This window comes from Hesperophylax consimilis, chromosome 24 (assembly GCF_061612785.1).
Source record: "Hesperophylax consimilis isolate HC1 chromosome 24, BYU_Hcon_1.0, whole genome shotgun sequence".
Lineage (NCBI taxonomy): Eukaryota > Metazoa > Arthropoda > Insecta > Trichoptera > Limnephilidae > Hesperophylax > Hesperophylax consimilis.
Window position 1 is genome coordinate 1,356,300 of NC_142859.1, and position 14,916 is coordinate 1,371,215.

General features: G+C 33.8%; 1 protein-coding gene across 1 annotated transcript in view; it reads left to right on the forward strand.

Annotated features, from left to right (window-relative positions):
* LOC149411790 (alkaline phosphatase, tissue-nonspecific isozyme-like) overlaps positions 1-14,916 on the forward strand; it is a 306,816-nt gene that overhangs the window by 106,020 nt on the left and 185,880 nt on the right. Inside the window, exon 4 of the mRNA XM_089646240.1 lies at positions 10,693-10,867. Within this exon, the coding sequence (XP_089502366.1) occupies positions 10,693-10,867 (175 nt within the window). The remainder of the gene's footprint in view (positions 1-10,692; positions 10,868-14,916) is intronic.

Consider the following 14,916-nt stretch of genomic DNA (forward strand, 5'->3'; position numbering starts at 1 on the left):
TTTTTCCACGTGAGACAGAAACACTAGTGAGTGGATTAAGAAAAAGACAAAGTTTGTCAAAATTACTACCACAAAGCCTGCAAGTATTTGACGCTTGTCGTGTTTGGCTGAAAAGAAAACAGAGGTCAAATAAAAAAGAGATTTCGTTTACTTCGGGTATTTCGTCAAGAGCCAGAAAATTTTCGACATTTTTAAAGGTATTATGCATTCGGAGAATAATGACAGAAATGTGACAAATCATCAGTATCCGTAAAACGCAAGTTTCCATATTAAAAGGTGTTATCCCATTCGTTATTCAATCCATTTGTGAGGATCGCTTTAAACGCGACGGTCAGAATAACGGGGATAGCTGATCTGAATTCAAAGATAAAACTTGGAAAACGAAAATTCCTTCAGCTCTCGTTTGGTCCACAGACCAATTGAGAGGACGGTAAATACCTAGTTGGATATTCAAAGCTTGGAAGTCTTTTATGAAGTCTATAAGAGTAGGTCTTTCCGAAGTTGAGCATTGTCGCTTTATACCATTTGGAATTCATAAAATATATAAGAAGGTACTGAATACTAATCGTTATAATAAAAGTAATAATAATTTAAGTAAAAGTCTAGTTTTGCGTTCCTCACCTCACTTACCCGTGATCTTGAAATGTTAACCTTTAGAGAAATGTCTCTATTTATGATTTTGACATCGTTTTTTTCTGTGTTAAGTGAGATTTACTCTCAATAATGGAACCTTAAATACTGCAATTAAGGTGTTTGCTGTATCTTTTCTAAATTAATAAATTTAGAAAAAGCCTTTTTAGAATGCTTTTTAAAATGGTGGTCTTTAAGAATATTCTTAGAGATACCTAGAGTACCTTTCCAAAAATTATCTGGGACCTTGAAAAAACGTGAACGAAAATTGTTACGATTTAACGAAATACGCGCGTAAAGTCGACTTATTATTTTTGTAAAAAAGTTATTTGCATGACACTACCAGCTTGGGAATTGTAACCGCTTGTCATGAATGCGGTTTTGGTAAGCAATGTCCGCTAGTTGGTACATAACTTTGTTTATAGTTTGCCCGTTGTATGTTACGATAAAAAAAAATTTAACATGTTAAAACAACATTAAATATAAACTACGGAGTGTATTTGGTTATCGTAGCATTAAACCACACAATCACTGTCCCTATATATATTTTTTAAAGTTTCGATTTGTTCAATGAGTACAAAGAACTTTTCAAATATGCTTACGTTCGTAACCTTTGTAGAAGTATAGTTGAGTTGATTAAGATCGCTTAAGTTATTGATCTGAACAAACTTTCAATATTCCTTCTCATCTTTTAAGCCTTCAGAGATTAATGATCAGCATTCGTTAGTTCAGATACGCTCCGTTCTTATTAGATTTTAGATTTGATGAATATGAAGTATGGCACCATACTGTCATTAGATTCAAAATATTGCTTTAATTTGCATTATATCAAAAGCTTAAATCTTCTTAAGAAATTGCTTTTTTATGTAATATTTGGGATGAAACTTTTCCCTCGGGGTGAGTTGCTTTTTGTTTTTGGATTTAATCAACGGAAAGTTTTTTTTAGGTTAGATCTTGCCGAATATATTGTCATGATAGAATTTAAATACTTAATCTGGTGATATTATATGGTGATGTCAAAAATCACTTCGAAAAAATGAAAAATGGCATTAAAAAGTTTAAGGACAAATATAATTTAAATGTCTAGTTCACAATTCCATTGGTTTATAAATAAAACATAAGAATTTATTTATCCACTCGAAAAATAGGGTGTTTTTTTTTTTAATTGGTAACACTTTTTTCCAGTTACCGCCGATTTGTCAGCTGATTTTTGATCAGTTTGGTTTGCCATTTCACCGTTTTCATGATTACTAACTTTTTTTTTTACCAATTAAATAAAAAAAAAAATTATTTAGGTACAATATCTTACATTTCCTTACTTACTTACCCGTGCTGTACATTACATTTAAGGAAAATATATAAAATGTTGGTGAGTAAAAAAGAACATAAGATTAAGATAAATTTAAACTAAAAATATAGATTTAAAATTAAATTAAAATAAATTTTAAATTAAATAAAGTAAAAAATCGGTATATTTATATTATATGTTGGGTGTTTGTGAGTGATGTGTGTTTTATATTGGTTTTTTTTTGTATTACGTGTAGGTTTTATTATTTTATGCTATGAAATTTTGGTAATATTGTCTTTTTTTTCTATAATCCATTTTGTAATTTTGTGTCTGAATTTATTTTTGTTTTCCTCAATTTTGTTTTCAAATATTAGACTTTTGAAAGCTTTTATAGCATTTTTTCATATTTTATTCACAGGTCCATAACACAAAATTATGCGCTTATCGAATGCTTCCTTCACTAAATTGATTGCGGTGAGCCTTTTTACATTAATTTTAAAACATATATATATTAAATATATAGTGTTATGGACCTGTGAATTGGCCTCCAGGATCATGGTAATCTTGGATTGAGAAAATTCTTTAGAGTATTTTCTATAAGGATATGCAAAACGGCTCCAGCTGCTTGATAATTACATTTCCAGATTGCGTTGTATTCCAGCGGTGGTGCCCATTTGCTCTAAATCACATTTAAACACTAACTGAATAGAATTATCTATCCAATAAATCTATTAATTACCATGATTTATATGTGTTTTATTTCGTTGTAAAGTTGAATACCTCTAAAAAAACTTTTCCTATTTTATTTAATTAATACCATTCCTCAAAATTTTATATATAAATAAATGAAACTGCTTACAGCTGTTCAAGCCAATGAATGAATCTAGATATCTAGATTTCACTGATTATTCCAAATTTTTAGATTCAATAAAATTGGCTCATTGTGACAAGCGATCGCTCAAAATTTTTTTAAAACTCGCCATAATTTACCAAAAATCGTTCGAATGGTTTAATATTTTTTTATATGACGAAAGAGAATTTCAAGATTCAATTCAATTCAATGTTTATTATACCTGCATTCAAAACGTTACATAAAATGGAAACGGGTACAATTCACAGTTTGGTCTATTTATTACGGCTCACCCAATTAAAGTAAGATTTTTTTTTAAGTTGTTATCGTCAGTATTTGATTTATTTTTTTAAGTTGAGAATTTAATATTTTTGATTGCACTTTGTAAGATGAAAATCTTATTCCATCCGCTCTCAAAAACCATATTTCAATTTGGGAAACTTTTTTTTAAAGGAAGACAAACATTCTCTGGTTACAAATAACCTGACAATATTTAAAAATATACTACTACCACCACAGTATGCGGAAAATGTTTCTTGTGTTGTGATGGAGGACTTAGCCAACCGAGAAATTGAGCACACTACGCCTGGTGGGACCTAAACGCGATGTCAACTCAGCCACCGACCGGTCAAACAGAACATTTATTTGAAATTGAATGTCAAATTGTGATATTTGACAACAAGATGTAATTATTTTGTCAAGGCCCGGAGTGTTCTATCTATATAATCTTATCACATAATCTATGGTCTGGAAACTCAAGTTTATATGCAAGTTATTTAAGGTCCATATTGAGTAGTGAAATGTATAATTCAGCATTATAATGGGCCGAGTTTGAAAACTCGAGTTCTTTTCTGCTAGATGAAATCCTGTTAAAAATCTTAGAAAATTGAAAACGTGGAATAAAATTTCCGAACTTAAACTACCCAGAATTAATAATCTCAGGAAACTTGTGACATGATGAGTTTTCTTCGTATTAATTTGCCAAGCAAATTACTAGGGGTTTTGCTCATATCTTATGTAATTTAAGTCTTCTAGAAACCTAGGTAACTGGAATAAATAGGGTATAATCAGAATCTACCTTCGTTTTACACAACCTTTACAATTCTATGTTTAAGCCGTCACCCAAGCTTTGAAAACGTTTTTATAGAGTTACAACTCCAAAACGAACAGTTTTAAAACCTTTTATTATTTGGCATATAATATTTAATATTAAAAAAAGGTTTTTAAAATGCGTATTTAGTATATACCTTATTAAGTTTGTAAAATAACTCACTTTTTGATTGTAAACATCGTGGGTAGGTCTACAATAAAGTAATATTAAGATATGATTTGAAAATTTTACCTAAAGGTAAAGTCGCTTGGGAAATTGTACTGTCCGATGTCTCGTATGAGTTTACTTTTACTAAGTCTGAGTGATTTGTAAAAACGTTCAGTCAGTTTGTGTGTAAATTCGTACAAAGTCGGTCTTTGTTCGCCATTGCAAAGGGCAGCACGGTCACCGATTTCCACATCTGGGGGAAGTGCCCGGTTATGACATAGGCATTGAACAGTTTTGTAGTGTAAATGATGGCTTTTTGAGGGAGATGTTTGAGTAAAATATTATGTTTTTGATCGCTTCGTTGTGTTATCATTCGTTTTCAATCGCTTGATTGTGACTGCAATCTCGCTCGGCGTAGCAAAATGGATGTCGACAGAGTTTTTCTGCTCTAATTTGCTCAGGTCTCGAAGAGATTCAGCTACGATTCGTTACCAACCGGGTCGTAAAGGCCGTATGTGGCCGCGTAGGCTCTATCAAACCCGTCCGACGCGTCGGCGAGCGTGTCCGCTTTTTCTTGTAGCGACAGCGCCGTCCCTGAGCTTTTTAATTTCACTAGGGGAGATCGTATGGTTTTTTTGTCTCAGCGCGCTTGCCATTTTCCATAAGGAATTGTTCTTTGGCGTGAGCGATGCTACTTTTTTATTCTTAAGTTCGCACTTGAGATCTGCAATTTCGCTCTTCAGGCTGTTATGATACCGTTGCGTAAAGTACTTAATTGATACACTGGTAATTAAGTAATTATTTATTGTTCTATTTCGCGTGATTGTCTATAGTTTCTTGGAGCGAGCAACTCTCCCGCCGAGGGAGGAAATGTCGGTTGAATCTGACTAGGAAGTGGAAGGCGGGCCGCTTTCTAAAGACAGTCGCATTCTTTTTATAATGGTGGAAGTTTGAAAACATAGTTTGTGAAATATTTTATTTAACACGGATTTTAAACGAATGTCTTTTGGGCCGGCCATCGACCGCAGGCTGATTCTGCATCGTTCCTCAACGACTTCTTCTTCTACGAATGTCCTTTGGCTATAGGCTGTCTTGAAATAACTGTCGCGCGTGCGGTGGTACATAAGTCACAGGCGATTTTTGCCCTTGATGAGCGATCAAACGTACCTACTTGGGAAGCTTGATTGCGTATAAGTGTACTTCTTTGAGAGGTATGCGTGTAGCTTGATCTGTTTGAAGAATCTCCGTGAGAGTGCTTGTGGCTGCGTAGAATTCTTGTAGCGAGCGCGAGTTCCCGTAGTGAGATGTATTCGTTCGTTGACTTCCCTTTTGAATCATTCCCAGTCGGCATTCTAATAATTGCGCTGTTATCGCATGTGTGTAAAGAGCGTATTTGCATTACCTCTGCAGTTATTTCAGTAGTTATGTTTGGCGTTCAAATCGCCTTCCATAACAATAATTGGACCAATTGTAATGATTGAAGGCGATTTGAACTGGTCCAATTGTTAAGAAGTCTGTTCTTAAGTATGAAGATGTGATACCGTGTCACCAACTCCAATCTACTAGGAGTTGGAATTATTTTATAATTTGTATTATTTTATAGTTTTCCTGTAGTTGTCAGTTATCAGATTCCAAGAACTATTGAGCTTAGCCTCGTCTACTATTGTCACCATTATTTCGCATCACTTCCAAGTTTAGAAAAGGAAGGATTCTATTTTGCTTATCCAGCTCCATAATGAATTTGTTTTGAAATTAAATTATTTAAAATGTTCCAGAAATTAACTCTGCGTTTCTATTCCGGGAGACCTAATGGTGAAAACATCATTGACGTATTGCCACTATACTTTAGGGACAGCTGAAACTGGCTCGAGTGCCACTTCTTCAAACTTCTTCATAAAGAAGTTCCGGAGATAACGGACTGCCCATCGAAACTTCTTACACTTGCTTCAAAAGTTCTCCCAGGAAAGCAAAGTATCTCGTTTTAAGGCAGTGTTCAAAAAGCTTACAAATGTCAACACACACAAAAGCATTCACATTTGATGAACCCTCTTCATCCAAAACACTTTGGATATTATTAAAATAGTGGTGTACTTACTTTCATGGACTGATTTAATTCTATTTTAAAATAAAACTACATATTAAGAAATACTAAAAATATCTACATCTAAGCAGAACTTTCGTATAACGGTAAGTTTATCGAATTCTAAAGTACCAAAATTGAGATTCTTTAAAAAAAATAGAGCACGAAAAATAATTTCTATCAGTATTTTGCCTTTTGAAACTTCTTGTTTTTGTGAATATGAACCTTAAAATTACTAACCTTCTGAAATATTATGCATATCGATTAAAAAACCTCCCTGATATTAAGAGATTTTTTCTACACACAAGTTAGTGGAAAATCATCAATTGACCCAGCATTTTCTTTCGTATTAATAGTTTATATTTAATAAAATATTCTGAAAAAAATTAAGCTAAAAATATTAATTTAAATTCGTGAATAAATATACTCAACATGCAATGCAGTACATGTTGTGACAACTTTACACGTCCGAATATCCATAGTTTATAAAGGTGTGACTGAAGTCTTGAACGAGAGAGATGGCATGAAAATTAAATAACTGTAAGAGTAAAAGTACGCATAGTTCCAAATGAAATAAAAAATAAAAATATATAACAAGTTCAAAAAGAGAATAAATATATCACTCAGTTCGCATTACGACGGGGAAATCATAAACAATGATTAAGTTTAATTAACGCTAGCACAACAACCTAAAGTCAATAACATGAAGATAAGAAAACCAAAAAATATCACAATGAGTTGTTCAACAAACATATTGAAGAAGTCAACAAACTTGAAGATTCGTTGGCTTCCTAATATCATAAATAAACGTACATAAAACGTCTTAAAATACTGATAATATTAAATATTTGGTAAAACACGAGATAATGGGCGTTCTACACTGATTCTTTTTTTATGCCGATTCTTTTACGGAAACCATATAAAAAAATATTTGCTTTACCAAATCATTATTTTTAAGCCTACGATTTAGTACAGATAGTTGCCATTAGAGAAGAAATATTTTTTTAGGGTGGTAAATTACCAAAAATGACACCATCTTAAACATCAGAAATAGAGCATATGAAAACATATCGTCATTTTCCTTTGCCGTTGCCGTCAACACAAACATTACCGCAAAACTCACCATAGCGAACAGTACGTTCACAATCAATTATAATATTTTAATTATTGATTTGATGACCATCTTAATTGGTTAAAAAATTAAACAAATCTCTTTTTAACCCAAATCCATATGAAAGGACAACCCGCATGGAAAATGGACGAAAAAAACATCGTGTAAACGCCCATAAGTCAGGGAACTCTTTGGTAATGGATACATTTATGCATATAGTATTCTGTAAGAGTTTGTCGAAGGTTAATCATTTTATGTGTTTCACTAACCAAAAGTTAAACAAGGAAAGTTTGACGATCCATCACCGAAAATTGATCACGCCATTGTTGGGCATCGCGTCCTTGCAAGTTGAGAGAAAATTAATCAAAGCAATTGGAAAAACAAAAATTCTACGATAACACCGATCGCTTTTTTTTTGACTCAAGAATGATCTACAAGCGTGATTGTGAAAGAAATCCTCAAAATCTTCAAATGGGTTCCATGGCAGCTCAGGACAGTGACAATTCAACACACTTTTGACAAGTGATATAAATTCATGAAAAAAAATGGCCGAAAAACCATACCTAGTTTTTTTCATCAGTTTTTAAGATTTTTTAAGAAGGGGTTGAAATGTGTTAAATTCCCACTGTCTTTAGTTGCTTGGTAACCATTTTTTGATTGTTTGAACAGAACATATATGCATCCTCTTCGTAGGAGAGTTGTAAAATATCAAAGTTCACAAATAAAACAATAACACAGTTGTCCTCTATCCTCAATATAATTGAAATTAATGTGTAACTGAATTTATGATAACTATAAGTTTATGAAGAGTAAACTAACCGGGTAACCGAGGAAAAGGGCAATTGAACACATCTCAGCACAATCTCAAAGAGTGATATAATTCAATGTCACTACTCCGACAATTGAATTTGATGGTTCAATCACCATGTTTTTCTTAATTCCCAAAAAATTCAATTTAATTTGAAAAGTGATGCATTATAAAGTGTATTTTTTTTCATTTTATATATAATGTCACACTCCAAAGTATTTACTTTCTCCGAAAAAATTAATGAAATACCTTTTTAGGCATCCAAACCATAAAAATAATGGCGGATCATTAAAATAACTCCACAAACAGGCCATAAAATAAACCCATTAGAATGAGATTTGCATGGAAGCCATAAAAATGGGAGCTTTACAATGAAAGCCCATTAAATATTACAAAACCTACTTCCTGTTTATAGTACAAAACTGATGACCTCGTATATCTCGCTTACGTGTAGATTAATAAAAAACAAATACTAAGCAATAAATTTTAACCGTAAATTTTGTTAAATTTGATGGGCGTTTAAAATTCTACTTATATTTTAACCACTTGACATCACGCTTTAGCGTAATAAATATTACCTTAATTAAACATTATTGATATAGACATAAAAATTTTAATATATGATGTTTTTAATGATAACACTGATTTGAAGAAATGATGTTGTCAATGTATTCCAAATAGTTTTGATTTCTCTATTGTGAAAATAAACTTGTAAGCCCCTATCAACTTATCAACCCCTAAAACCCCTTTTTAAACTATAGTACATACATTTATTTTCAATTTTCACCTAGTAGCGTATCTTGGTCTGGCTAGTAGACCAATTGGGAGATATTTTTTTTGGTTTGACTAAAGATTGAACCTTTTCTCCCCATGGCACTTAAAGTACTGTGAAATTTAAAAATATCTTTTAAAACTTGATTTTTTTAAAACTGGTTTGATTGAGGATTGAAACTTTCTCCCCAGGGATTTGAGTCAACCACGTAGACAACTGAGCTTATTTCCGATTACGTAGCACCAATATTAATTGCGTATATTAACTGCCTTAATGGATATATTAATTATTTTTATAAGCAATAATTTTTCGCCTGAAACAATCATCCACATTGAAAAAATCTCCTGATAAAAAATACATGACGCCAACGGGACTCGAAATATTTTTTATCAGGAGATTTTTTCAATGTGGATGATTGTTTCAGGCGAACAATTATTGCTTATAAAAATAATTGTTATCCTTTGTGCTATGCATAAATAAAATCTTGTCTTTAAAAACATTAATTTATCAAAAAAATAATAATGGATATATTAACATCGTGAATTAAAGATTATTATTTTTATTATCATAATATCATCCGATTTTAAAGAGATGTGTTTATGTGTATGCGTAATTGTATTGCCACCTATAATATAATGCATTGTAAAGATCTGCGAGTTTCAGCTCAATCGGATGTCGGAGAATGGATTCATTTTCGCTTTTCAGAATTGAACTCATTCATTGACGTAAACTTAAACGAAATTCAAATGGAGATGGATTTTAAAATACTGTAAAGCTTTTGTTTCGAGATTATTTCAGATTCATTTTCTTGGTGACGCCAAATAAAAAAAATTAAAATAAATTGTAAATTATTATTAAATATGTTACGTAAATCGTGAAGTTTGTAAAATTGAATGATTTATCTCATTATTACTATTTCCTTCCGAGGTGAATTTTGTGAAAATTGTTCCCTAGAAAACTAAACCTTTCTTCGAAATAATTCTTTCTTTTTGCTTATTTATCTTAATTCCCAGTTTTCTTCCCAATTAGTTTTAATCATTTCTGAGTTATTGTGATTCCTCATGATGTAATTCCCAAGAATAGATTTTTTTTCTACTCAACTGATAATATATATACATAATAAACTGAGTCTTATGTTATGATTAGCCGGTTAAGGAATTCCCTTTGACCTCTCCAGCCGGATTCTTTCGGACTTTCACAGTATTGGGAGGGACGGATTTATGCATACATCACTAACCCCCAATTTCCTATCAACCTCTCATAGTTTTTTTCTTTCCCAGAACTTCATATACTTCCTTTCCTTAAAAAGACCCTCGACACAGCATCCCAAAATATGATTTATCGTTAAGAAGAAGATGTTAACCTTGTTAACCCTGCTAAGTTGGAACCGTTTATTGGATAACCAACACATTCTGACATAGGTCACCCCAAGTGATTCGTTACGATTGGAGATTTAGCAGGGGTGCCCGGGTTCATCTGGTGAGGACGCGCCTGCCGTTTGAGGAGACCCTTTGACCTCTCCAACTGGTCTCTCCACTCAACGCCTTGCGCCTCAGTGCGAGGGGTATATTCATATGTCCATTACTCCTGGAGAAACTGATCCCTAGACTCCTACCCAACCATCATACCTTTCACTCTCCCAGAACTTCCTCTACTTTCTTTCCTTTAAAAGACGCTCCACACAGAATCTCAACAGATGACATAGGTTCTAAGAAAATTAATTTTAAAATATCTGTGTGTGGTTAATGTAAGAAATATATATCAATAATTCTAAAAGAAAACAGAAATAGAAAAAGACACAGTAAAAGTAAAAGTAAAACTGGGGAACGAAGAATTATTAAGAATCGCACTATTACTGAACTACCGAGAAATAAAGTCTGATTTTATAATTGCAGACCTACAACCTGAACGCCCAGACAGGCGAGAGTTCCGCTTGCGCCACCGCCCTCCTGTGCGGCGTGAAGGCGAACTATGAGACTCTAGGCTTGGACGGCAGGGCAGGCTTTGAGAACTGCTCCTCTTCCCTAGGGGCCAAGGTGTCTTCCGTACTGGAGTGGGCACAGGATGCAGGTGAGATTGTCTTTTTATCATTAATTGAGCTCTTGCCCTTAACAATTAACCACAACTACAACCACAACCACAACTACAACCAAAACCACAACCGCAACCGCAACCGCAACCGCAACCGCAACCGCAACCGCAACCGCAACCGCAACCGCAACCGCAACCGCAACCGCAACCGCAACCGCAACCGCAACCGCAACCGCAACCGCAACCGCAACCGCAATCAAAGGTCTCTCTGCGTAACTAAAACTGTGGCAACATGTGCAGCAAAATATAGTTCATCACCAAACCCCTACCAAGTGGAGCCCATATTATACACTATGCCAAACTTCTGATTCCATGTAGAATTTGTTGACATAAACCGTTTTTTTTTACCATTCTATGTATTTGGAACAGAACGGCGCATTCTTTATTAGAATCATTATATTTCTTTTCATCTTCGCCAAATTAATGTCTCACAAATTATAAACTCAATACATAAAATAAGACGTCTATAAATACAAAATAAGAAACACACTTCTACTAAGTAAACTTTTTTCGGCATTTTGTTGGCTAGATGCCTTCACTTTGCTGAACCACACTCAATTATTTGCTGTTCTATTTCTTCCATCACCTTCCGGACCAATGCACCTGTTTTCCCAGCCTCACTGACCCGAATGCTCTACCGTTCATGAACATAAAACTCCTCTAGCAAATTGCATTGCAGTAGTGGTTAGAAAACCGCCTTACGGAATTTACAAGAATACAAGCGGCGAATTTGAATAGTTTGGAAAACCAGTCTAGGAGATTTAGTAGACTGAAAGAATTTCTTAAAGTAATAAAACTAGCGCTACTGAAGACAAAGGAATTGAACCAAGAATTTTGTAAATCTTAAATTTTCTTATTGTGGAATACTGAGCAAGAGTTTTAACTACACATAGCCAGTGGCAATATTACGTTCCCATTTAGAAAATTTTGTGAATCTCTTGGAATTTAAATGAGGGAATAGGAAAGGGGAAGATTGGGTCCATGGACAGTAAGGTCTGTTTTTTAACCTAGCCAAATCAATGTTGTTTAATATAGCCATCTTGATTCTGAATAATTAGTTGTAAGTTAAGCAGGGATGATGGGGAATTGACTTCTGTGAAAGCGAAAAAAAAAACTTAAACTTTCGTCGACTTCAAAAATTAAAGAAGCAAAAGCATATACCCATTAGATTTATAATATAAAAAACTTAAGACCCATTACACTATTAAACACGTTGTCAAAAATTCTTGAAAAAGCAATAAAAGAACAGCTGCAAAATTATCTGGAAAACATGCAAATACTCTCAGTTAACCAACATGGCTTTAGAGAAAATAGGAACACAGAAAACGCAATTGCCATTGTAACCGAGTTTATGACACATAATTTAGATACAAAAAAAGTTATTTCAATCTATTTGGACTTATCTAAAGCCTTCAATACAATTTCGCACAAACAACTTTTCAAGAAGCTAAAAAACATTAGCATTAATGTAGTAGAATTTGAGTTAATGAAAAGTTTTATGTCTGACAGAACACAACAAGTTAAAATTGACAACAAGACAAGTGAACCAATTTAATCACGTACGTAGTCTCACATGGGAGTGTATTTGGCCCACTAATATTCCTCGTATACATAAACAAATTATGTGGCATTGAAATTGATGGTAAAATCGTGACCTTCGCTGATGATACAGTTATTCTGTGTCAAGCAGCCACATGGAAAGATTTATTCATAACAGCTGAAAAAAATTTGTCAATTATCGAAAAATGGGTAAACAGAAAAACACTTACCTTTAACGCAATCAAAACAAAATACATCACACATAGTATTACACAAAGAGGTCAACCTTCTTCTAACTAGAACTTGTTTTTGCATGACTGTAAATAAACATCATCCAATTGCCAATCCGAACACATCGAATGTGTAAAACAAATAAAATTCATAGGAGTTATTATTGATACACACTTACAATGGACTGAACATATTACTTTCATCACTAATAAACTAAAACGCGTCTTGCAACTAATAAAATCCATTAAAAACATTTTCCCACTAACAATACTCGAATCAATATATTTGGCACTGTGTCAATCCATTGCCACTTATGAAATATTAGCTTGGGGAAGTGCTACAAACACAATTCAAAAAGTTCAAAACGCAATAATAAAACTCATACTGCAAGTACCATTCTGAACAGACCCAAAACAAAATCTTCAAAACACTAGATGTCATGTCAATAAGACAACTTTACGCCAAAACTGCTCTCCTACACCTCATCCATATATCATCATCAACATCTTCATGTTACAAATCAACCAAAAGCCATAATAAAAACCAGGTCCTCAACAAATAAAACACTGAACATTTCGATAACACACACTACACATGGACAAATACACTTTCAATACTATGCAACCAAACTTTTTAACATTATGCCCTTTACTTTGAAACAATTACTGACTTAGGAGCCTGGATAAAGAATCAAGATTTTCACTTTATTCAAAAGATTATAATGCAAAACCAAACAAAACCATAATATAATAAGTTAAATTAAATATTAAACAAGTTTTTCAAGAATTATCCAAAAATACAAACACACATATAAATGTGTGTTTTCATGTTTAAATATATGTCTGTGAAAAAAAAAATTAACTTTCTACCACAACACACACCTGTCACACTTAATCACAAACATGTTAACACATCGGCACAGGTTCTCCTATCAACCTATGTTCTTTATGTTTTATACCTTTTCTCTGTACTACAATATAAACCGCTGTAATCATTTATTAAATGTGTATTCAAGAATAGACATTAATCAATAATCACCAAAAATTCAAACCATTGTAAAATTATGATAAAAAATTCGTACGAAAAGTTTTATATTTATATTTTTTGACACACTTGAAATAAATGTTTCCGAAACTCGAATCTAGCAAACTCATCGAAAAATATTTTATTTTATTTATGAAGGCTGACAGTGAGTGTTTTAGCATTAATAATAATTCTCTTTGAAATGCCAAGCTAGCTTAACTGTGGCTTTATAAATAAGTTTGCTCGATAGGCATCATGATATGACCAATCAAATTTTACTTTTTGCCATAAAATTATCGTATTAAATTACAAAACTACCTTCTCTTACCTACCTTCATTAACTTTAATTTCGGAGGCGGGTTTGGATACCGCACCGCCCCGGGAAGTATTTATTGGATATCCAACACCTCTGCCATAGGTCGCCCCAAGTGGTTCGCTACGTTTGGTGACTTAGCACGGTTTCGTGGGGTGAGGTATGTCCGGGTCTTTGCGACAGATGTTTCTGCCCTCCAACTGCATGGTAGGCTGGATTGGAAGAGACTGGTTGAAGGAGACCTTATGACCTCTCCAGCAGGCCTCTCAAAACATCGTATTGCACCGCAGTGGGAGGGATGGAGGGATGGATTACATCCTTCACTCCTGGACACACTGATCTCCAGACTCCTACCCAACCATTACATTTTTTTCCTCCCCTTCCATTCCTTAAAAGACTCTCCACACAGCATCCCCTAGTGTGATGTAAAAAAACAAAACAAAAAACACCTTTGCCAAAGGTCACCCCAAGTTGGTGTCCGGGTTCATCGGGTGAGGTGTGTTCAGGTCTTGACGGCGAATGCACCTGACTATCACCTGCTTAGCGGGCCAGATCGGGACAGATTAGTTTGGGGAGATCCTTTGACTTCCAACTGGTCGCTCGCCAGCCATATTTTTGAACCGCAGCAGAAGGAATATATTAATACGTTCGTCACTCCTGGACATCTGATCCTTAGATTCGTATCTACCCTTAATACCTTATTCTTCCCAGAACTTTCTTTACTTCCTTTTCTTAAAAATACCTTTCACACAGCATCCCTAATGATGTTATAGACGCCGTGGGAAATTATTTTCCTCAGGGATTTTAACTGAAAGTATTTTACATGATTAGGTACATTTCGTTTAGTGACCTTCTCACTATGAATCTATCTTTATTGTGCATAACAATGTCCATGAAATGATTTTCATAAAAAATATGAATC